The sequence below is a fragment of the Sturnus vulgaris genome, chromosome Z, assembly GCF_052056855.1.
Source record: "Sturnus vulgaris isolate bStuVul1 chromosome Z, bStuVul1.hap1, whole genome shotgun sequence".
NCBI lineage: Eukaryota > Metazoa > Chordata > Aves > Passeriformes > Sturnidae > Sturnus > Sturnus vulgaris.
The window spans coordinates 16,298,742-16,323,703 of NC_142283.1; the positions used below are offsets into that span (position 1 = coordinate 16,298,742).

The 24,962-nt window shown below is 37.8% G+C and overlaps 1 protein-coding gene across 3 annotated transcripts in view; it reads right to left on the minus strand.

Annotated features, from left to right (window-relative positions):
• The window catches only part of TEK (TEK receptor tyrosine kinase), a 49,781-nt gene that overhangs the window by 4,048 nt on the left and 20,771 nt on the right, over positions 1–24,962 (minus strand). For 2 of the 3 annotated variants that reach the window (XM_088156170.1, XM_088156171.1), the window contains exons 3-20: positions 22,510–22,821; positions 17,228–17,338; positions 14,018–14,170; positions 13,026–13,157; positions 11,690–11,830; positions 11,360–11,488; positions 10,290–10,444; positions 9,891–10,032; positions 9,354–9,515; positions 8,414–8,548; positions 7,378–7,671; positions 5,830–6,129; positions 5,164–5,321; positions 3,644–3,854; positions 2,565–2,675; positions 2,033–2,223; positions 1,519–1,632; positions 547–617 (exon numbers count right to left, since the gene is read on the minus strand). In XM_088156170.1, the coding sequence (XP_088012296.1) occupies positions 547–617; positions 1,519–1,632; positions 2,033–2,223; positions 2,565–2,675; positions 3,644–3,854; positions 5,164–5,321; positions 5,830–6,129; positions 7,378–7,671; positions 8,414–8,548; positions 9,354–9,515; positions 9,891–10,032; positions 10,290–10,444; positions 11,360–11,488; positions 11,690–11,830; positions 13,026–13,157; positions 14,018–14,170; positions 17,228–17,338; positions 22,510–22,821 (3,022 nt within the window). The remainder of the gene's footprint in view (positions 1–546; positions 618–1,518; positions 1,633–2,032; positions 2,224–2,564; positions 2,676–3,643; positions 3,855–5,163; positions 5,322–5,829; positions 6,130–7,377; positions 7,672–8,413; positions 8,549–9,353; positions 9,516–9,890; positions 10,033–10,289; positions 10,445–11,359; positions 11,489–11,689; positions 11,831–13,025; positions 13,158–14,017; positions 14,171–17,227; positions 17,339–22,509; positions 22,822–24,962) is intronic. The other variant, XM_088156172.1, reaches the window with a different exon arrangement.

Genomic DNA, 24,962 nt, shown 5'->3' on the forward strand with positions numbered 1-24,962 from the left:
CAAGAATTAATATTTTTAAATGGTAGGTAGTTTTGCAAGTATTCAGGGAAGACAGAGAAATGGGATATCTTTTTCTGTATTTTTTATAATGTTTTTTTATAATAGTGGGGCTTGTAGAATCAGAAAACAGAAAAATTAGCAAAATAATTCACTCTGAGTCAACCAAAGACCTTTATCAGGTTGTGAGCTTTCAGCAAATACTGTAATTACAGAACTGCTTTTCCAAATACTATTTCTAGGTTCCTAAATAAAATACAAATTTCCTCTGTGTTTCCCAAATATTCATCAGGTCTCCAATTTTGAATGAGAAGTACAGCTAAAGTTGTGGGGCACATCCAAGTAGGCTGAACTTGATCAGACCCTGATGAAGAAAGAAATAGAACTTTTTTGTTATGGGATTATTTATGCTTCCATTGCTCACTCATAGTGACATGACTACTGAGGATTTTGAGTTAAGAGTGGATGTCTCATGATAGCTGTCAAACTTCCCTTGATACGGAAATTTATTTATTTGTTTAAAAAAATGCCACTTGAAAATATACTTACACATCACTATTTGTGGTGTAAACACTGTAATTCAAGGATTCAATTGCCATCCATCGTACTGGAAGCCGTCCCTGGAAATGATTTCATGAAAATTCATTTTTCAGTTCTTGGTAAGGCAATATTGCAGTTTGTATGCCAACAATCATTCTATGTTACCTCAATGAAAACTGACTTTATGCAAGTAAACTTTATCAAGTAAATAAAATTACTAAACTTGTGCAGTTTTACAGAAGAAATTCTTTATTATGAGATTGGTGAGGCACTGCAACAGGTTGCCCAGAGAAGTTGTGGGTGTGGGAGTGTTCAAGGCCAAGTTGGATGGGGCTCTGAGCAACCTGGTCTAGTGAAAGGTGGGGTTGGAACTAGATAGTCTTGAAGGTGCCTTTCCAAACAAATCATTCCATGATCCTATGATGATAGGATTTTCTTCCCAAAGGAACAGTTCACATGAAAGCTAATAAAAAGATTATTCAATCAGCATCAAGGTGAAATATAAACAATACCTCTGAGGATGCCTCTGACCATCCTGGTGCCACGACAACACAGGGCTATTTGTAGTCTATAGCTACAAGATGCTTTTTACATATCTTCCTCTCTCAGATCTTCCAAAGCATTAGCTCTAGACACATCCTGATGTGTGTCTGGTTACCTTCTTGCTAACTTTGGCCTTGTTCAATAGAATTAGGCCAGCTTGACTCATCTGTTCTACTGTCATCCATATTCATATAAATAATCCAAAATTACATTTTTACATTATAGACATGGTATAGGATTACAGGATTTATTTACAAGGAGATGTATCTATGTCCATATTAATAAACATGCATATTTTACATGGTAATTAATAAAATTTAAATAATCAGTTCTGTAATGTCCGTAAGTTTGCATTTTTTGTTCATATGAAAACACAGATTAAGAAATAGGAAAGAAAAATTTAAAAAACAGACTCTATCAATTTCTTTTGATCCTTACCATGGTCTTCTTAACGTAAACTTCTTGACCTCTTGATAAACCAAAGTCAGCTATTTTTGCAACATAATTTTCTCCAACCAAGATATTTCTTGCTGCCAAATCTCGATGAATAAACTAAAATGATGATGATGATAATAATAATAATGTAATAATGTAATAAAATAAGGAAATCAGTATCATTGAGTTTGATGTGTATTACTTTACTGCTATATTAAAAAAACTGAACACATTTGGAAAAAGAGTATAAAACAAAGAAATTGCTTGATATGTCACTAGCAAGAACATTTTAAACTTTGTCTGAAAATAAAAGCAGTTAACTACCATGTTTTAAGTTTTAATGCCTCTTCTGTGATTCCCTATGACATAGTATTTGATAGGTTTAAATAGAGACAACCAAATAAATTGCATTCAGTGTGTGCTCTAGAAACTAAAATTAAAAATTTATTTAGTTAAAGGGCATATTCCCCGAGAAGTATTTGCCATGCTTTCAACGGGTTGAGAGTTGAAGACTGACCTGTTTCTGGCTCAAGTAGTCCATCCCTCTGGCAACATCTGCTGCAAAATGCAGGAGCTGCTGAGAGGAAAGTGTAGATGCAGTACTGTTGGCAATAGCAAATGCTGGGTCTGTCTCTAGTACTCTGCTTTTCCGAAGGAAGTCCAGTAAATTTCCATGGGGGGCATATTCAATAGCAAGGTAAAGATATCCTAACAAAACATCAGATAGTGAGCATATCACAAAGTAAGAGAGAGTCAGTAATAGTCTTCGGAAATTTACACTACCTTGAGTGAAAAAAAGAAATAAACATAAAACAGACTGCAAGGAAATGTCCAACAGGCTAATTTCTAGGAGTAGAGAAGAATTTAGAGCTAGTGTTGAACATCATTTCTGGAGTATTAATGTGGTCTTGTAGATCCAAACGCAAGTTTATCTGATCTTTTAACATTGTACACAGACCTGCTAGTGTTTCTCTGGACTGTGTGGACTATATTGTGAGAAGGGTTTTTTAAACGAATTTTTAAAGTACATGCATTCAGTAGTATCTTACCCCTATGTTCACATGCTCCCAAAAGATTGATGATGTTGGGATGATGTCCAAGTTTACAAAGAACTTCAAGTTCTCCAGCAAAATCTCTGTGATCATCTTTTGAGGCATATTCTGAAAATCAAAAAAGCACGAATTCATAGTTTACTTTGAACTGAATTTATGACAATATTTTTTTAAATTATGAGGACTCTTGAGTTGCTTGAGTCACTGCTGTTTCAACCCCAGTAGAAAGAGAAAAACTTCAGGTAGATTAAGTATGTACATGTAAGGTACATTAGTATTTACAGGAAAAGGCAGGATTTTTCAATCAGAGAAAAAAAAAATTGAGAAACTAGTGTCTGTAGAAGTTATCTGCAAAGAAAGGAAGCATCTTAACACATCCTCTCACTCTCCTTCTTACCTGAGAGTGTAAAATGTTGTAGCAGTTCTTATGAAAAGTAGCTGCTTAAAAATCCTTCCATATACGTGGCAGTTGATTATTTTTCTGCCCATATGCAGACCTTGGCTATTTTAAAATTAGTCATCACACTTAAAAGTGTTTTCAATTTGCCTAGAAAATGACCTAGTGAATTACAATAAAACATGTACATTCTTGCAGTATTGTAGGTTTTGTAGCTCTCTCTGGAACATAGCTGTCATGCCCAATGAATAAAAAGAAAATTAATGATCATCCCCATGGTATGTGTATATACAGATGCATAGATGCAGTTGTCTCTGAATAGCTAAAGTCAACACGATGAACAAATGCTGTGGCCCAAGACTAGCTCTCTGCTCCTATCTGTCCAATGCATCTTGCCTTGCAGATGAACTTGTGTGAAGCTCATACTGATCTATGAATCGAAAATACACCATAGTTAATCACATCAACCACTGAGGAGGAATAGAAACCAACTTTACCCAGCAGAAATACAGTCGTTGATAAATCCTGGCATAGTAACACCTGATACAATTAAATTAGCAATATTGAATATTTATTTTAGCTTGAGAAGAGGGATAGTAACCATTTTATAAGGCAGAGAAACATTTGGAATACACAATCAAGAAAACTCTTTAGTCACAGAATCCCTGGTCTTTACTACCTTTCATCCTTTTTATTGCAGCATCCATGCGTAAGCCATCTTTCTTAATGCGTGCTTTCAGGACTTGCCCAAAGTTACCTTCCCCAATCACATCTTGAAATTTTATGTCATTCCATTCAAGAACTGGATAAATAGTAGGATCTGGACTGCTTTTGGCTTTCCTGCTCAGAGTCAGAGTACCTGAGTTAAACTGTAGAGCTGGCTCTTCCCTCTGCAATAGAGTTAAGCAAATTATATTAACTGTGATTTCTACTTCATTGAGCAATGCCCTGATTACATTTCCCAAATACCTTTGCTCACTCATCTGCACACATACACAGAGAGAGAGAGAGAGAGAGAGAGAGAGAGAGAGAGAAAGGGAGAGAGAGAGAGGGAGGGGGAGAGAGAGCGCTCAATCCATCTCTTATATGCACAAGAGTGAGTACATTAGACAGTTATACCTACTTTAAGTGCAACAAGAAGCTCTGCCCGGATCCACAAAATTAGTCAGGCTTTTAATTTGTGTGTAGGTACCTTTTGGACCTGGGCCTCCTGAACAGTTTTATAATCATTTTGAAGATGAAGGACATGGGCAAAAATAATGTGATAAAACTGATCTCAAAACCAGTGTTAAGTCTCAGGTTTGAGATTTATCTCATATTAGGCTTAATTAAATATTGTGTTTGTCAGACTCAGTAGGAAATGTGAGGCAAGAAGAAGCAAGGGAATATAAAGAGGAAATGATTTTCCTCCATACTTAAGGAGACATCTCCTCTTCAGTTACACAATGTCATGAAATACTGCTGTGGGAAAAATGTTAGGACTAGGAGACAAAGCTATTCTGTGTGGCCTGCAGTGATCATCTCATTGGCTGAGCCCCCCACTGCTGTTTATGAAACAACTTATTTAGATACACATGAAGGAGCTCTTTGGGCCAGCTTCATTCTGCTCCACAGGTTCCCCTCTGAAGGCAGAGAAAAGCATGAGAAAGCGGAGTGATTAAGAGACTGCAGCAGGATACAAATACATACATGTGTGTAGAGAGGTATCTTCATGTGAAGTTAAAACCTTCATTCAGCAATTTTCTCACAGCCAACAGTATGATGTTGCCATTGAGAGAACCCTAGTGTACTGTCCCAGGCTGAAAATGGATGAGCATGTATCAGCAGCTGCTGATGCTCAAAAGTAACATTAAATATTTGGTAGTTTGTAAAATCAGGCAGGACTTCAGAGAGGCAGAATAGGCTCCTCTATTCTGTCTGGCTTGGTACTTGTCATACACAAGAGTGACAAGGCAGAAGAGGGAGTACAGCAAATGGTCTGCAGACCTTATTTCAAGTTAAGTTTTCTACCTCCTAGCCTGTAACTGCGATGGCTTTAGCTTTGGAGTCACTAGTAGAGAAGCTTTACAACAGTACTAATTGCACACATAAAGAGAAGACAGCGTTTGGGAAAGCCAGGGAAAAAAAATTGGAAGAAAAAACAGGAAAAGATGATCTGAAGTTAATAAACAAACTGACACAGGGAAGCTGGAAACCCACCACCACATTTTGGAAAGCCTGAGCCATTCGACGCTGGAAGTTGGCTCGCTTTAACTGCAGCATGATGAGAAAGGCCAGGAGAATTGTTACACAGGTCATCCCTGCAGAGCCAAGGATAGCAATAAGCAGCATTTTGCCTCCTTTTGATTCATATGGAGCTGTTGAGGAAGGACATAAGAATTCATCATAATTTTCAGCTTATTCTGAATTTAGCAATACATTAGTAATGTGTAATAGTCCTGTCTTCTAACTGTTTAAAGACCTAAGGATACATCCCTTTGTTTTCCAAAAACGTCAGGAACATTGGATGCTCTGAATTTCACATGTATGAGCACCTGCATATTCTGTTGAATTCAGTCAGAGCAGAGATGAGGCTATATTCAGTAATCTAATGGTCTTGTTATATGCAGTCCCTTTCATTTTTGAGTCACTGGGCCGTTTTTAGTGGATATACACAAATGGTGCATGTTGTCACTTCATCAATAGCATGCAGTGAACTAAGAATTAAATTTTGGTGGTGCTGTGTTGTGTGTCAAAATTAAGAGCAAATGAAAATTCAGATTAAAAAATTAGTATTATGACAGTGTCTTAGCTAACACAGTTTATAAACTTAGTTTATACAACCAATCCTGGTTTGTGCAAAGCCAATGTAGTAAATTAACTAACCTTTAGTTTCTGGAAGAGTCTTCAGTTCAAACGATGTGTTTGGGTTGCTCAAGCCAATGTTGTTCTGGGCATTAATCTGAACCTGGTACACAGTATCTGGCTCGAGGCCCTTGAGGTGATATTGTGTAATGCTGGTGTTCTTTATGACAATATCAATGTGGTTGTGCTCAGCCTTGCCATAAATTTTGTAGCTGATGATGATGGAGGAGATGGAATGACCCTCAGCAGCTGTCCAAGAGATGACTGAGGATGTGTCTGTGGTGTTAGAAAACCTGATGTTGTTTGGTGCAGGAGGGATTCCTGAGAACAAACACAAACACACATAGCATTGGCGTGTACATCCATCTCTTTCTCCTTTCCACGGAGAACAAAACATTTTCCTCAGTGCTTTTGCTGTGCTAAACAGAATTTATTGATGAGCTATGGGAACAGAACGCAATAATTTTATGATCTTGATGTGCTGCCATCCTTGTAGCACTACTCCATACTTCCAGCAGAGGTTAGAGTGGCATTCAATATACTGTCTTGGGTGAAGATACACATCCTCTGAGCTGTATGCAAGCACAATATATTTGCTTTCAGATTAATGCAAAATGAATAAATTTCTTTCTATACTGAATCATCATTCCCTTGAGATTCCCAGCCTCCATGCTACCACTGCTTCAGAGAGCAACTACCTGCTAGGCTGTTAGAAAAAAAGGAAATTGTTACCAACACCTCCAGAAATGTAATCAGAAAACCACCACCAGGGCTGAGTGCTACACTTGCAGACACAGTCATGAATACTAAGTAAAGTACCTTCCCCAGGTAACAGGACCCTTACATGTTTCTCAGTGCAGTTTGTTGTGAGAGCTCAGGAAAGTGGAGTGTCCCATGACAGCCATTGATACTTCCACTAATACGTGTAGGATTTCAGTGAGATCCTCCTTACATGACCTCTAAGGAGGAAGAAGCCCACCTTTCCAGTGCTGGTAAGGGCAGTGTCGCCCATCAGCCATTCACATGGACAACTGTTCAGATGGTACTTCATTCAGACAGGGCCTTTGTTGAGGTGTTGTGAAAGCACACTGCTCACACTCAGGGAATTCAAGGGCAGTCTTCAGTGTAGCACACCTAACTACACTTGGCTCACAGGGGTTTTACATTGCATTGTATCTTCTTTAAGTGCTGACTATTTCTGTATTGTCATAGCCAACTGAGTAACAAAAAAGCTTGGAGTAGTGAATTCTGATGGCTCATCACTCTGAGGAGGAAAAAATGCTGCTTTGTGTCAGAAGCACCAGTAGCACTGAAATGAAGACGTGGATTCTCAAGCTTTTTTTTCTCCATTTAAAAAAACCACATTAATAGTTCCTGACAATTTCCAGCAGAAGAATTCCTTTGGATGCTGAGCTTTCCAAATAATAGCACTAACAACCACAAGCATCATCAGGAACTAAGTGTTACCAAAATAAAGCATTACATTTAATGTAGTCATCAAGTGACAATTAGTCTGATCACTGGGGGTAATATGAAGCATTAAACAGAAGGATGTGAATCAGCACTTACTGTCACTGAAAGTCCATGCATACAGATAGCTGCTCCATTCTCCTTGGGACCTGGTGTTCACCCGTACCCTGCACATGTATTGCTGTCTAGGCTCAAGATCTTTAATGATCAAGGTGGACATATTTCCTGGCACTTGAGTAATAACACTGCTCTCGTCACCGTGGTCATTCACGCTCTTCCTTTCCACTTCAACACGAATATCATCCTCTGTCCTCAGTGTTAAAGGATGCCATGACAAATTCAGTGATGTCATACTTTTTGGAAAGAGAGTGATACCTTCTGGTGGAGGAAGACCTTGGAAAAGCCACAATGAAACAGGGAACAACATTTCATGTCTGGCATCTAAGCTAAAATAGGGGTACCAGTTATTCCCAACCACTTGCCCCAGTTTGGGGTGACATAAGGTAATTCTCTCAGCCATCCCACACAATTTGGCAGAAGTTACATCTAAGAGGTTTTGATAGTGCCACAGTATCTTATCAACAGATGGTGCCAATAAAATGGTATCTTCAACAAATTGGTGTTGCAGATGCACATTTTAACTGTTGTCTTGATAGATAGGCCCTGGTGCAATCCTCATTTATTCCGTATGTCTGTATTCAGTTTGGGATCTAAAGGGACTAAAAAATTTTCTGCTTGTTAAAATATCTACATTTTTAAAGTACATTGATCTAATACTAAGAGGAAGGACAGCAAAAAAGTGATTTTTATCTCCAACTCTGCTGCATAACCAGCCAAAATATAAAAATTTTCCTTTCCCAGATCCCTCATCTCTAAATCAGGGAAAATAATAGCTCTGCTTTTTCTGATTTTCTTCACTTCTGTTTTTTATTTGTTTGTTGTTTTTTTTTTTTTTTCTTCTCTTTGCCTTTTTTTTTCTTTAATATCCCTTTGCCTGAGATTCTTTTGAAAGGTTCTACAAAGTTTTCAAGTGCAACTTTCTTTGCTCAAGTGAAAGTGTTATGGCAGGGATCAGGGAACAGACTGCAGAGATAAACAGCTGAAATACCCCATTTGTGAAAAGCCATTGCCTTACCAAGTGCAGCTGTTGTGAAGCTGGCCTGTGGTCCAGGATGGCCTTCCCCACCTTCCCCGTGCCGACTCAGCTGAACACAGAACTGATACTCAGTTTTGGGTTCCAGATTGTCCAGTCTTTTTGTTGCACCTTTTACTGACAATAAAAGTCAAAAGAAGGTTAAGCCATGGCCCATGTTGAAATTATGGAAGAAAACGTTTGGAAAATAAAAGGTGAGATACTCAGGTTCCCTTTTTAGTTGTTGTTCTTGATTCAGTAGAATAAACTAATTAGAAGTATAAAAAATTACTTTTAAGTTGAGCTCCAGCCCAGTCCAAAGGTTGCTTCATCTGCCCTCCTTTCAGGACAAAACAATACTGGGTTGCTTAGTCAGTGTTCCTTCTGTACACAGATCTTGGGTTATACTGATTTAGTAACAGCTGTTGTTAAAGTTCCTGTAATGTTTCCTGTAGTATTTTAGGCCATGCATAAAATTTGAAAGCATATCTGGAGGAGGTCATCTAATTGATAAGTAGGTTTCATTTTGCCCATACCATTACTGATAAATATTTTGGTAAGCAATTTGTCTCACTAGGGGCATAATGAACACAACACAAGATAGTAGATGCCCCAGCATGTCTCCATATTGCCCACTGCTTTTGAAAACCTTCTGTTTACATGGGAGTTTAAAGCAACTGGGCCCAAAACTGAGTACACTTAATACTAAGGAAGGAGGGGAAAACCTTTTGTTCCTGAAGTGAATATACACTTTTGACTACTGTTGGTGTAACACATCCACATGAATATTGTGTAGAGTGATAAACAGTCACACATCCAGTCACAAAAGGTTTGACTTCTATGCATTGTAGAGTCTTTTGAGGCTAATTAAGAAAAGAAACACATGATGTTTCAGTTGGTAGGTGAAGATTGTCTTTAAGGAAATTAAAGAACATCCTCTTACCTTCTACAGACATCCAGGACTGAAAACGTTTTGCTGGCTTGTACAGAAGTTTTGTTGACACAACAGGTCCATCTCCATTGTGTAACTCAGCATTGATATCAATTATGAGAAAATTATGTCCTCTGTCTGTCAGCCTTGGGGCATATTGTGGCACAGGAGGAACTGAACAAGAATGCAAGTATTAAACTAACCTTTTAGCTCCCTATATCAGTAAGACTATGGTTATTCTTAGATCTTTAGGAGAATGAAAGATGTTCGTCAAAACGCTCACAAAATAGATGGGGCTTTACACGCTAAAGCTGACAGTTAAGATATTTAAAAAAAAACCCTTGTGTTTTCTTCTAAACTTCATCATCACACTTATTCTTTCAATATACATAATTAGTATGTCACTTATAATGGGTCTATTTTTATATTCCAACTGTAAATATTTATTCAGGTACTTTCTGGCAGTGAAGAAAACAGAAAGCTCAGCCATACTAGAGTAAAAAGCTGTGCTTAAAATTAGAGAGACAAAGACACTTGAAGAAATTTTACCTTTGACTGTAACTTTAAATGGTTTCTCTGCCATTCCTGCTACTGTCTGCACACTGCAAACCCAAGTTCCTGTATCACCGGGCAAGATTCGATTAATTCTAAACATGGCTTCAGAACGATTACTGGTAGAAATTTCATCAGGCTGGAATTACAAAAGATGTACAGGACTTGAAAAATTTGGGCATTTTGGAGTATTCCAATGATACCTTAAGTTTAGTGATATCTATAAAAAGCATCTATAATGGTCAACTTCATATTTTCATATGTGCTGAGAAATTAACGGGGTATCCCAGAATACCAAAATTTCATATTATGCTTGAAAACCATAGTATGTATTAACTACAGATAAAGACAATATAAACATTAGAAATAGCAGAAAGCAATCGATCAGGAGCCTACCCTTAGGACAGTTCCATCTTGCTTCAAGAGTTTGAATTCTTCAGGTTTAGGAAGTGGCATCCCTGTTGCTATACAAAATGGCTTGAACTCGACACCAGAATTCAGTTCCACAGGATCTTGTAAGTTTATTATCTGAGGTGAAACATCTGCTGAACCTACAGAAGATATATAGTATTAGCTCATCCTTCCAACAGACATTTAAAAAGACAGGTTTAGGTGTGCAAGCAGCGTAGGTGTCTGGTTCTGCCTTCCCTCATGTTGGCATATGCAAGAATCACACTTCACAAAGCCAACATTTTTATATCATTTTATATATAATGTGAGAAGGAACAAGCCCTGTGTTCACTCTTTTTTCTTTTTCTGATCCCTCTCCTCTCTTGTTGACATTTTAAGCACAACCAGTCTAGCCATGACAAAATCATGCACACATTTTGTTCTGAATGTACAGTACCTACTTGCTCTCTATTTTTGCTGTTTCTAAGACCAGAGAGATCACAATGGTATAATATGGCCGGTAAGATCACAGTCTTATTTCTCTATTTGTTTTTGTTCTTGAAAAGTTTCACAAATCAGCAGTGGATTTGTTACTTTATTTATCCAGCTAAAATAATAAATGCTGAGTGCATTTTATGGAATACCTTGCCTGAATCCAATGAGACAAGGTATGTTCAGCTTTGTAAACTTAACTTTCTCCCAGAGAGACAGAGCAGTTTTAAACTCTGGTGTTAGCGTCTCAGCCATTGCTTTCAGGTCATGAAGCTCATGGTATAGGGTAAAATACCAGGAGTTTATACAGAAAGCTGGATGTGCAGCTTCTGTCAGGCATTCATATTAAGATCAGTCAAGTCCTGTGAAGTAAAGCTTGAAAATCTAATAATATCATCCTAATAAATGCAACATATAGGTCAGAGGGTTAAAAATACTGCATTGCAATGAGGCTGTACAGAAGTGTATCTGCCTCTGGAAAATAGAGGGTGGACCAAGAACATTGGCCTGGAGTGGTAATGCTGTAGCAGCATCAAGATCTGTTTTAGTTACAGTGGGAACAACCATTTACTACCTTACTTTACCTTTTCTTTCACATTGTAGACCATGCCATCCGAAGGAGCAGATGCAGCCCTTAAATCTGTCACATGTTCCTCGATTGTGGCAATTACATTTGAGTTTGCAATCTGACCCATAAAACCCAGGTTTGCATTCTGCAAGTACATATGTTGCAGTTAGTGCAGAGGTACTAGAAAATATCTTCCATTATTTTTCAGTCTCATTACAGAAAAAAACTTTTTACATGTCTGTAAAATATACAATTTATTACTCTCTGTTGGTTCCCTTCTGTATTTCCTGTGTGCAGAATATTAAGGATCCTCTGGTCTTTTTTTTTAAATTTTTTTTCACTATACCTTTATCACATTCTAGTCCCATCCATCCTGTGGCACAAGAACAACCATATGGATCTGGTAGACAGAACATAAAGTTTCTGCAGCCGTAATTTTCTTTACAGGTCTCTTCACAAGTTTTGCCAAATGTGTTGGCTCCGCAAGCTGTTGAAGGGAGAGAGGGAAAGAATAACCCAACGGCATTGTCCATGAAAAAGAGCTAGTGCTTCTAATGATACTGCATTAGACAAGAGAAAAGATGACTTTAAATAAAAAATAGCACTTTGATAATTCAAATACTAGATATATTAACAACCACAGCAACTTAAGCCACAGCTCCAATTGTCTAATTTTCTAATCACAGTTTGACTGTTCCAATAGTCAAGTTCAGGCAGCAGAAACAAACAATTTTCTCACTGTGAGGATCTGTCAGCCAAGCACCGTTGCTTTAGATCTGTGGGGACACAGATTCAGCAATAAATTGTGTTTATAAGCCTTTCTAATGTAAAATGGACAAGCAGTGCATGAAACCCAAATATTCTTCTTAGCGGTGAATTCAAGTGAAACTGTTGATGTCAAGGTTTTGCTTTTGTGATAAGAACAGAGCTATGCTGGAGTGGTTCAGGTGTCAACTATTCCAACAGCTTAGCTCTAGTATTTGCAGTGCTGCAATTAAATCAAATAAAAGGATACATATTCAAGAATGCACTCAAAAGATGCTTGGAGAAGTCAAAGCAATGTGATGCCAGCTCTAGCTTTTCATAATCCAAACTACTTGCCACAGACACAGATTTGCACAAAAAGACAAACACTGTTGATGTCCCTACAGGGACAAAGCACCCTGTCAGCACATTAGCAGCTTCTTCAGAAGCAGCCAGGGAATCTCTAGCATATTTCCTAGTGCCAGTGTATCCTTAAGATGTCCTGTATGACCATGCATTTAAGTTAGTCAGCAGCACTGAGCATACTCATTTCAAAGGAATTATAGCACAGCCCAGATTCGAAGTGACCTCTAAAGATCCTCTGGTCCAGCCTTTTGTGAGAAAAGGAGCCTAGAAGATACTAGGTAGCATAACTGTCCAAGTGCATATTGATAAAGAAGTGTTGGAAAAGTTCATCTTCCCTAGCAACATAATCTGTACTAGGAGAAGAGAGAAAGAGAGAAATTACATCACAGCTGCAAGAACAGAACTCAGGGTTCATCTTACCCAATTCTGTCCTGTCTCTAGCATCAGCCGTAAATGCTGTATCTTTCAAGAGTAAAACCAGGCACTCCATATGATGCTTCCCACAATATTATGCCAATTTCTGTTACTGAGAACAAATTAATAAGTAATCACTGGAAGTATTATTTACTTACCTTTCTCACATGTTTTTCCCATAAAACCTGGAGGACAGATGCATTCCCCAGTATCTTCATGACAAATGCCATTGTTCGTGCAGGAAGGGCAGTGGAAGCTACAGGAAGGGCCCCATTTCTCAGCTTCACATCCTTTTGGAATGGAAAAATATAATGACATATTTGTTGTCTTCTTATTCAGTAACCTATCAAGTTGCAATATTTTTTTTAGAGCAAACAATAAAATACAGAAAAGTACAATCTATATGGACCTCCACACTTCAGCCTACTGGACCACTGTAGTTAGCAAGGTAGCAGTAGCTTCAAAATCCTAATTTGGGGCATTACATTTATTCATTCACAACTCCTGGAAGTATCGTGTGGATATTCATAAACCAAATGTGTGTTATCATAAATATTTTCTCTACAGTGTGAGATATTTGAATAGCTATCTATTTTTTACATCAATTTTATATTTCTGTCCAAGTTAACAGAATATAATTTTCTTTATATCTGATACACAGCAGCACGAGCAGCAAAGTACATAAAAAACTTAAGGAAAAATATACCAGCTCCTTCTTTCATCCAGTAGGAAGTGAACCTTAAGAGTTAACTAAATCTAAGGTAGTTTGTGAAGTTATAACAATGTATGTTAAAGATGATGAACCTTAGGATAAATGAGGTTTGGATATAACCCACCATAGAGAACAGAGAGACCCAGTTAAGAATTACGTCCTTCATTAATACTTGGTGTTTGAAAAGCTGAGATGCTGACAAAAGAGCTAGCTGTCCTGGCAACAGCTAAGATGAGCTGAACTTAAATCTGATCTCTCAGCTGTTGACATCAATATCAGCTTGTACCAAAGACCCTTGGGTAAAATTTCCTTCTGACATAATCTGATGGGAGCATATGGCAAGAAAGATTTTGGCCCTTATTTGGGCACAATATATTTCATTTCAGATTCATTTTGACTTTTACCTATTAATCATCACCACACATTAATGGAACTTACGTCTTACAATAAGCCTCGTGTAAGCAGAAGTAAAAAGGTTTCCTCCTATATATCTGGCAGAGTAAACCCCTGCATCCTGTGGTTGAACTTGAGGATAGGAGACTTCCAGTTCTCCCGGCACTTCATGCCTGGGCACAGAGTGGATGAAGGAGCCTGAGGAAGGAGCAGACAGATACCACAGACAGACATCATTGACTCTCTAAATAGAGAAATGAGCTTGCATTGCTTACTGAAGGACAGTTGGGGCAAGGTAAGCAGCAGAATCAACAAATTAATTATGAATTTTCTGACAACTCCAGCTATACTAGTTTTCCATAATTGGAGAGGTGCAAGTAAAAAGGAAGATAGATCTTGAGGAGATTTAATAGATAAAACAGGACAAACAACTTCACACTCAGTTTTGCTAAGAGCTTAGTGGTTAAAAGTGTTCATTTGGTTTCTTGGTCTTTTCTGAAGTATGGGATAATAATCCATAAGGATTCTAGTGTGGCTGGAGTTGAAGAGCAAATGTCAACCAGGTCCAATTTAGTCTGACTAGCATGAAGATTTAATTAGGAGACCAAAGCAGGAAGAACTCAGCATAGCTTTATCTTTTCTTCCCAGATTTAACACATTTCTGTCTCTTCTAGGTTTTTTCACCAAAGAGCTTATTTATTTTATTCCAAGTTTGCTGTGCTTGGTCACACATGTTTGCTAAATAAGGCAATAGTATTTGGTCTAACAAGCAACAACATTTGAACATGGTTGCTGTCTAAGAGAAGCTGCATTCATTGAACTTCAGGACCCCCAAGAATCTTTCCATTCCAGTTTATTAGAGCAAGGCTGCTGCAGTATGTTAATGCCAGGTCCAGCTAGCTCTTACTAAAATATTTGTGCACATGCTCATCCACACTGTACAAACAAAGTCATCCATCAATATACCCTCACAGCACAAATGTGATTTTATGACTACTGCATGTCCATATGGGACTCATTAAAATAGCTTAGGTTGGAAGCTAAAGATCATCCAGTTTCAAACCCCCTTCCATGGGCAGGGACACCTTGCACTAGATCAGGTTGCTCAGGGACCTATATAACCTGGCCTTGAACACTTCCAGGGATGGAGTAACCAACACCTCTACTGACAGCCTCTTCCAGAATTTGCTACACTCACATACAAGAATTTTATTCTTGTACCTAATCTAAACACAGCTTATCAATGGTACTCTCATGAATCAAGTTGTCCTCATCTTCTACATTCCCTTACAGGCACACTGAAAATGTAACAACTTTTTTCCCTTTTTTCACTTTTCTTAAATTACTTAGAAGGTAAACAGCATCAGGCAGGACCTCTGCTGTCTGTGACCATGCACATTTTCAATTTGACTGTTGCCAACTTTCAGGCAACCTAGAAATGTAAAACTTTGCTGAGGATCATAACCAAAACAGTAGAAAGACTGTAGGTCACTTTAGTCCATGACAGAACATGACAACAGTTCTCAGTGAAAAAAGGGCCAAATTAAAACAACAGATAATGAAAGGCATTTGTTTTGAAACCGTGGGGTGTTTTGAACGTATCTTCTGAGTAACAAGCTGCATAACAAACCCGACAGCAAAGCATTAAGAAAGCCTTATGCTTACAGTCTGCTAAGCAAGGCTCAACTCTTATGGCTTGTTTTCCAAGATGTTATGCCAATGACTGAAAGCAATCTTGTTTAGCAGAACCATTTCATTGTCTAGACAGCCATTGTGAGATTCTGTAAGGGGGAAGTAGTACTTGAAACAACTGAAGTGAAAGACTGCAATAGCTAAATATAATAGGAAAAGACTTTTCTTTTCCAGCTGCTGTATCAGGACTTCTCAGAAAAATTGCTTCAACATCAACCTCAGCTGAAAAAGTTGACCTAGTGTCCAGAGGGAATCTGAGATTTTTTGCTGAATTTCCAGATGGAATCGCAGCTAAGGGAGCACCATGCTGTAAGCAGTCCTGCTCCAACATCTCATCCAGTTCTTTTCTGAGAAACTGGTGACAGCAGATTGCAAAATTTTCCTGGGGCCCTGAAATGACAAGTGGCAGCAAACTTGTCTTCTGTGCTCTGACATAGCTGAATCTCTGAAGTACGAAGAAACAGGTATTTGTGGAAGTCTACTTTGCCTATTGCCTCTTTAAAAGACACCTTTTATCTCTTTAACTCTTCCAGCCTGTTGAATCGCTCCAGGCAATCAGTAAGTGAGGTTGAGGCTGACTCACCACATGAGTTCTTTGGCAGTGTGTTGTTGACCTTTCCTTACCTCATCCTGCTCTATTTTACTCCTGTTTCCTGGTAGTTCACTGTAAGCTTGACTATCGAAGATGGAGAAGAATATTACATGTCCTTCCCACAGTCATAATTTGTTGTGGTTTAACATTCTGATTATGAAAGCACTGTGAGTTTTAGTGACCTCTATTTTTGTACATTTCTACAGGAGATAGGTAGCAACCTGCACATATTTCCAAACGTCAAGCAGTAGCAACATACACAACATAAAGTGATTACATGCGATTCGAGTGCTATACTAGATAGAAGAATTGGTGTTACAAAATTTACAACCTGACTAATTCTTGTGGTTGAATGAAATAAGGATTAGATTTTGTTTACAATTCTTCTTTCTAATAGCTGATTGCTAGTGATTAATTTCTTATCTTGAAGGGCATTTTAGGAGGTAAATGGCCTCAAAAAGCCTTTTGAGGAATGAAAAGTATGACTTGAAAAGCTGTAGAAATGCCATGAAAGATACACCACCTGGGCCTTTACAGTGGCCCAGAAAAAAACCCAAACAAATAACCAGGCAAATATATGAAGAGATGTAGAAGGAAATCAAAAAGTAAAACAAAAAACAAAGTGAAGATATAAACAGAGGATTGGAATGATGTCTGTTAGAGCTGTACAGCACGGGCAACAGCAGCTATAACTTCAAAAGAATTACCACTCAGGTAAAACAATGATGAAAAGAAAGAAAAGAAAAGAAAAGAAAAGAAAAGAAAAGAAAAGAAAAGAAAAGAAAAGAAAAGAAAAGAAAAGAAAAGAAAAGAAAAGAAAAGAAAAGAAAAGAAAAGAAAAGAAAAGAAAAGAAAAGAAAAGAAAAGAAAAGAAAAAAAGAAAAGAAAAGAAAAGAAAAGAAAAGAAAAGAAAAGAAAAGAAAAGAAAAGAAAAGAAAAGAAAAGAAAAGAAAAGAAAAGAAAAAGAATACCATTCTTGTAGATCACTGCATCTTCCTCTTTTGATGCCATTCTGATGAAGGAGATGTTCACATGCTCTCCCTTATTTGCAGTAACAGTTAATGCCATTGGGTGGAACGAAGCTGAAAACAGAAGTATGTGATAAATAGCAGTTACTGACTGTGTCTGGTCTCTGGCCCGATAGCTGAGAATGGTTTACAGCATGAGCCTCACTCAGATTTTGACACCTCAATTTCTTTAGAGCATAAAGTGATTCTTTACCATCAGCAGCCTCAACCTATGTTTTGGCAAAGACAGAGGACTTGCTTATACCCTGAAACAACAGACTGCCACTAGAACCTGAGGCATGAGAATAATAGTTGGTTTCTGGCTGAGTAACTGGAAACAGTTTCTAACTAGGAGCTCCAACTGGCTGTAAAACACTTTCCCAAGTTTCTTTATCCCTTAAGACACTTTTACAGCAGACTGGAAAAAGAACTGGAAATTATATTGTAAGGAATAAGCTGTCACTGGCAAACAAATACCTTGGATTATTTTAATTCTCTCTTACTTAAGCTTTATAATGCTTTATAATGCCCACAACCATGTACGGCTGGGAGAAGGTGAGGTAGGATGGAGTAGGTATGTGCTTGTGTTAGTTCACCAAATTCTGGAAACACAGGGTGCTGGATTGCACTAAGAACCAAAGGAAAAAATCATATTCACTGTCTGTGGTACTTTTACCAAAATATTCTCACCTGGAAATATGGCTTAGTGAAAATAAAAATTCTATGTGAGGGACTGGTGTAGGTCAGCCAGTTTTCCAGCAGGGAAATTGAAATTCATTTTCCTGCTTAAACAGAAATGTACTTTTATACATTTGTTTGTGGATCTTGATTTAAATAATGAAGAAAGCAGTAGATAGAAGGATTTTCCCAATATTTCTGCCTATTTCTTATCAGTACTATCAGTGGAAAATGTCATCAGAAGATAATTAGGGAAGGGACAGAAAAAACTCAAGAACTAGCTCTTTCTGAAACCAATAAAATGGTAATTTTAATAACCATATTACTTTGAAACAAGTTAGAAGTCAAGGATGTTTCCTTTCATTTACTCAGAAAATTCAAAGGGAAAGTTGTGTTTTGAGGACAAATTCAGGTTCTCAGGTAGTTTTTAGCTCTGAGAGTTTATGCCATACTGTCGTTTATGTTGTACGGGGAAAAAAAAATCTCTTCTAGAATTAGCCAAATTTGACTTCCTAACTATTCAGTTCCTAACCTGGCTGAGAATTTGATACTTCTGTACTTTCCCTTTTAGACCATTCAGGGGAGTGACTTATTGACTAAAACCAATCTCTTTGCTCCTTATAGATTTGCAGTTTTTTAGCCTTAAGGTTTCTCCTATGCAAGTTCCTCCACGTGAGTCCATCCATCCTTGTTTTTCCTTCTGCTGCCACCTGCTTCCCCAGCAAGGCAGTGACTTTTCTGACATAACACCCACCTGAATTTCAGCTGAAAGGAATCCTTGAAGAGCCATGCATGCTCCTAGACAGCTCTGCAATTGCAGAAGTTCCATTTCTATTAAAGTTACATTTATTTCACAGCAAATGTTTTTTAAAGGAACATATATACAAGTTAATAGAAACTGTTAGACAACTTATTAATAAAAAATTGCTTTTTCTCCAGAATCATGCCTCTTTTCTTGGTTCATTTTTACAAAACTGTCGATAAAATATCCTTTGGTTCAACTGTTTTCTCCAACAGTTGGAGAAAAAAATTTGGAGCTTGTGGCTGGCTAAAATTTGGTGTGAAAGAAATACACAGAAATAGGATCAGAAAGCAGAGAAAAAAAATTTGAAGTAACTTTCTGTCATATTTCATATGTAATAGAGCTATAAAAATGAGCAAACAGATGATATATCAAAGTTCGTATGAGACTGATATTCTGTCAGTCATGATATTCCACAACATTATTTTGCAAATCTGAGGGAGTGAAAAAGGATAATATTCTTGCAATAAAAGAAAGAACGTTTTGTTATTTTCATTATAAAATAGAATTTTAAGATGAAAATCAAAATGTTTGTATTACATGATATAAAATTAAAGAAAGAAAATCTGAGCAAGAATGAAGACATTTTTATCATTTCAAGCCAGCTTCTCTCCTAGGACATTATTTCCTTGAAAATTTTGACATTTTAATGTTTTGTTTATGGTTGTTTATAGTTGTAGAGAACTATTGAAAATTCACAATTCTTTACAGAATGCAATTTCCATCCCCTGTGCAGTTCTAGTGGTTATATTCTGAGACTCTGCCACATGTTTTCATTCTTTTGGAAGTTATATACAATTGATTTCAGCAGGAGTCTTCCTGCTTCACATTAAGTACATGCATTTGTCATTTTACCTAAACACTGATATCTACACTTACATCTTAGAGAAATAGAGAATTCTAATATACAATAATGAAATAAGATTTCATTAGAAATGGGCAACAAAAACTGAAAACAATTCCAACTAACTGCCAGCTCCCAAGTTAGAAGTTATTTATTAGTTACAAATGCAGAGTGAAAAAATCATTATTTATTTGAGAAAAAAATAATTCAACAGCTTTTGCAAAAAAATTGTTAGCTACAAATGATCCTAAGGGGCTTAGTTGCAGTACTTTTTGGACCAAATTTAGGGAGACAATACTAATTGTTTTAACAAGATATTAAACTTTTGTATTCCCATCTCTTTTCTGTGCATGTTAGGCTAAACCACAAGACTTTTCTACAGGGTATTGTTGCAATGGAAAGGAATCCACACTCCCTGTTGGGCTCAGTTCCAACATATTTTTAGATTGAGACTTGTATTACATGATTTTGCATCTCGACTATGCCAGTTCCTTTTAGAGACATAATGACTGAGCTGTAGGACAAGTGCCATAATGCTCAACTGCTAGCATTTCCACTATTGTGCTTTTGACAGCTCTATGGTTGAGTTTCTGTGGGGAAAACTCAGTCACATATATGAAAATAAACATTTATTGTGTAGAGAAATTGAATAAGCAGTATTTAACGAGAAGGAGAACATTATGTGATGTTTTATTTTAGAGACTTATAAGGCTCACTCCTCATAAGAAGATAAAGCATAAACTGTTCTGTCTTATTGCATGTATGAATATTATATGTGTTACTATAATGTTTCAGTATCAATAATTTGGGAGAATGGACTTGTTTCAGAATAGCAGATGATAAAATAAATCAGGAAAACAAATGTGTTAACTTTCCATACTACATAGCAAAATTCTTCACTGCATTCTTCACTTCATATTTGATAATAGGTATACAATCAGGCAGATGGCAGTTCCCACCAAGTCTGTGGGGCTACCCAAACAATTAATGCTTAGTGAGTGTTTCACCAGCTTCCTGCTAGGAGAATGCAAAACAGTGGCTGGGTTTCCAGAAGTGCTGCTTCTTCCCTTGACTTTGGTGTCCCTAATGGGAAACTGGACATTCCAACTCAATTTTTGCTGTTGAAAAACATATTCTGCCTTTAAAAATTATGAAGACAACAACTATAACGTGGGAAAAGGTCTGTTTTCCAGATACGTATGCTTTGCTAAACCTCACAATCTTTCCTTAATCTCTTCCTCCTCTTCCTGTACATGTTAATAGCTATGAGAATTTCTGATGCACCTTTTTCTCACCTTATTTCTCAAATCTGACTAGATTATATGCTTTCACTGAGGACTTGCTAGTTTGAATTTTGTTAGTGAAAACTTTTGCAGACAAAATCTGAGAAAGGGATTCAGACCCAGAAATTTATCCAAGAAACCTACCAACTGCTGGTGTGAATGCTACTTCTCTTTAGAACAACAACTGTCACATAAGAAGCCATCAAAGTTTGACTGCTTAAAATTCTCTGCCCCTAGGCCCACAGATACCGAGGAAAGAACCGATCAATCCAGAAGACTTTCTTCCACCCGTGCATGTTGCTCTACAACAGGACAGCTAGAAATCTGCTCAGCTTGCTGGCAGATTGCCACAGGCAGGGTCACATTGACATTCCATGGACGATTATCTTATCTCCTCCTCACTGCTGACTCCTTTGAAACAATGGAACTGTCAGTCTGCATCTGCAGAGCTTTCTTGGTGACCAATCCAACCCTTCAAAGACCACATTTGGTCAGAGAAAACATCAACCAAATAAAAACGTACTTGTCTAATCAGCTTGCTTCCAACCTACCCATGTTCAAAGAAATATAATAGGCACCAGCTGCAGCTCTTACAAATATCTCCTTTTATAAATTTGTTATGTAATTTCAGGAGACACCACCAACAAAAATTTCTCTTACTAAAATCTTATAAAGGAAGATTGAAATTGTCAAGTCTCCTTATAGATCTGTTGCCATGGCATAAAACATTAGCAGTACAGTAAAATCTATTAAAAATCACCTTCGGTTTTGAAAATGTGATTTGCTGCAGAAAATTACTCAAAATTTCTTGAGCCTTTCTGTAGTTGATGGTGATCTCTGCTTTGGAAATTGGAATTTGGAAAGAAGTGTAATGATGTCCAGAAACAAGGGAAATGTGAACATACAGAAACGTAATTTAATGGATTGTAGAAATCTCACCTTCTTGTCCCACTATATCCCTGCCACATTTGCTTTTACTACTGTGCATAGCCTAAAACCAAAATCAAATGAATAATGAAATCTGTAGTGGATTTTTGTGAATAACCTTCTCAGATTCTGGAAAACTTCTCTGGATTTCCTTTCCAGTGCTGAGAGAAATCCTTTTTTGTTTGTTTTTTTTTTCCCCACACTGACACAGACTATGCAGATTCAGTGTTGCTGATCTGTAGTTTTACTAAACCTTAGGCAAGGCAGTTATTTTCTAGGCTGGGGTTGTCTGAAGAAAAATAGAATTGTGATGTTTAGCTATCTACATCTCAGACCTGTCAAACTTTTAAAATGTTTGAAATCAAGTGTCTGGAATGCAAGAAACCCAGTGCAGGAGTTGCCATCTATGCTATTCCATGGGGTCAGTGAGGCCACCTTAATTGTTGACTAACTTTGTGTTCCTGGCTGTAGCCAAATGCAGGCAGAATACTTACAGATGTCTGACTAACTTCCACAAGGAAATGACTAGCACCTAGTACCAACCAGCTTCTCTGCACTGTAGGAAAAAAAAACAAACCAAGTCTATTTTTATTGATTCAGGACGGCCTTGCCTGGTATGGGGCTATGTTTGTGCCCACTTGTGTCAACCAGGGATAGCTGCCAGCCTGCAAGCAGTTCCATGGCCAGTGGAGATCTGACCACTATACTGTACCTCCCAGTGGCATTTTCATGGTGTGTATCCTTGTCACCTCATCCTTGAGTTTCGCTTCACAGTAATATGCTCCAATAGTTTCACTGGCCTGTTCTCTTTTCCACACCACTGTTTTGGCTGCTGCTCTCTTGGAATCTTCATTAACTTCCAGGGGTTCTCGGTGCTGGTTTGCCACATCCTCCTGGTCCCGGCCTATGGTGATAGACTCACGGGAACGCCATTTGGAAGTGACACATATAAGTGATGTCTCAGAGTTGCCCACCAGAGGGAAGGAATTGATCAGTATGAGGTCCAGTGCTGCTTCTACTTTACCTAAAAAAACCAAAAAAGCTTCAGATGAAAAAGAATTTTACTGCAGAATTTGATGTGGCCAGTCAAATCGCCAGGTAAGCTGTGTCACCCAGTGCTCAAGGTTTCTCTGGCTGGCATTGCACACAGCTTTTGTGCAAAATTGGATGAGCACAGGTTAAGTATTCTGCTGCAATGACTTAAGGATTTATTTTTTATGACACAAACAGATGGAATTTGCTCTTCTCAGAAAAGGCAGTAAGTCTTGCAAACATGTTGAATTTCTTTCAAGAGATGTTGTAGAAGCCCAAGGAAAGCCATAGGTAGACAAAGCAGATAGATCAGTGTATAGTTAGACATGCACATAAATGCCTCAAAGTATGGTGCTGTTCTGGTAACAGATTTGGTGGACAATAAGTTTGTCAGTTTAATAGTGCTTCCTCAATCTCCTTTACATGGAGAACTGATGTAAAGAGGTTAGTATTTTGAACATTTGCAGTATCTTTTGCAGCTGTTTTATGAATTTGGACTAATGATTTCATAGTCAACTACATTAAATATTTGAAACCCTAACAGACACTGTCAAGGCCCATGACACAAAGCAACTTATGAAAAAACAAAGAGCAAGTTGGCACCACTCCTTAAGTGAGGTCAGGTTGAAATCACTCAAAATTGCTTCTTTTGATCAACAGGACTGCCAGAAACACATAGAGATTAAAGTTTTTTTGAAAATGAGAGATACAAGCCTAATTAAAATATCCTCTAGCAGAGTGCCACAGTTTTAATTGTTCAAATGTGCATAACTGGAGGGAAATTCAGCTCTCCTATAATGAACAATTGGCAAATAATAGGCGTTTCCCTTTACTTTTTAAGTTCAGGGTAAGGAGAAGGGAAACACTAACATTTTTTCCAGCTGAACCACAAAGAATAATTGATTTCTTCTATTCATCACATCTATTTTCCTGATTTGGATACAAGTATATTTTGTATTTACATAGAGAGACCTAATATTTAGTGCCAGTCGGCTTCCAAATGTTCTCTGATGGGAAGGAAGGGGTATAGTCTTAGATAAGGAAGGTCAAAAGGTCTTAGTGTTGACTGCAGGCTTTGCGTGTGTCTCTGCAGTGCTCTGGGCCAAGGGAGGAGGTCCTCCTCTGCTTTCAATGCAAGCAGCTACTCTGGGGACTGAAGTATCTTGACAGCACATTGACACTCACCACACCCAGCCAGTCTTCCACAGCCACCACCCTATCGTGTGCCAGCCCAGATAACTTGTAGTTACATAATGGAGAAATGAAACCTTCTGGAAAGTTTGAAACGAACATTAAAGTAAATATTGCTTAAACGTGCAGGTCAGCAAAGTCAGTTCATCCTGCTGCACATTGCAAACGTAAATCCTTTGAACAAAGTTAAAGAGGTCAACTAATGCATTCATTTTATGGGTCATTCTCAAGGCTCTCAGTTTTCTATGGGAAACACTTGTGCTTTTACTATGGATCAGATGCATCAGCCAAAGGCAAACATATTTCAGCAATCACTGAGAGCAGCTTCATTTTAGATCAGCAAGGATCACATGCCAGGTAGACATATTCTTAAAATCACAAACTTCCAAGACCCTGGTTTCTGCAAATTTGTGTGAAACTCAGAATCAAATCTGAATTCAGATTCTGTGACTTGACATGATTTTCTGCGTTGAGGTCAGCCCCAGTGTTAGAGAGCAGAAGTGAAATATTTTGATATTTCTGCCTGGCATCCACAAGGCACAGAGCTGCAAATGCCTTTCCAATACACAGGTGTGTGGGCCCCTGTCCTTCAGAGGACAGCTGGTCATCCAGGGCTCCAGTTCCATTTTCCCTAGCATTTCTCTGTTCCTCTGACTCCCACCAAAGATTGACAGATTAAAATAACACCTCTTTCCTTCTCTGCGTATCAACCATTTAATATTCTGAGAAAAAGCAGTAGGAGAAGTCTGAATTTTGAGGAACAGCTGTCATGCTGCTTTTGATCCATATGCAAAGCAACATTCCACCAGATTTGGGGCATTTGCTGCATATTTTGTTCCTCATAGTAATAAAATTCATGCAATAAACATATAGAATATGTTGATGTATTGCTCATTTAAACTAGAGAATATTCTGGGTGAATCAAAATCCAGCCACTGTGAA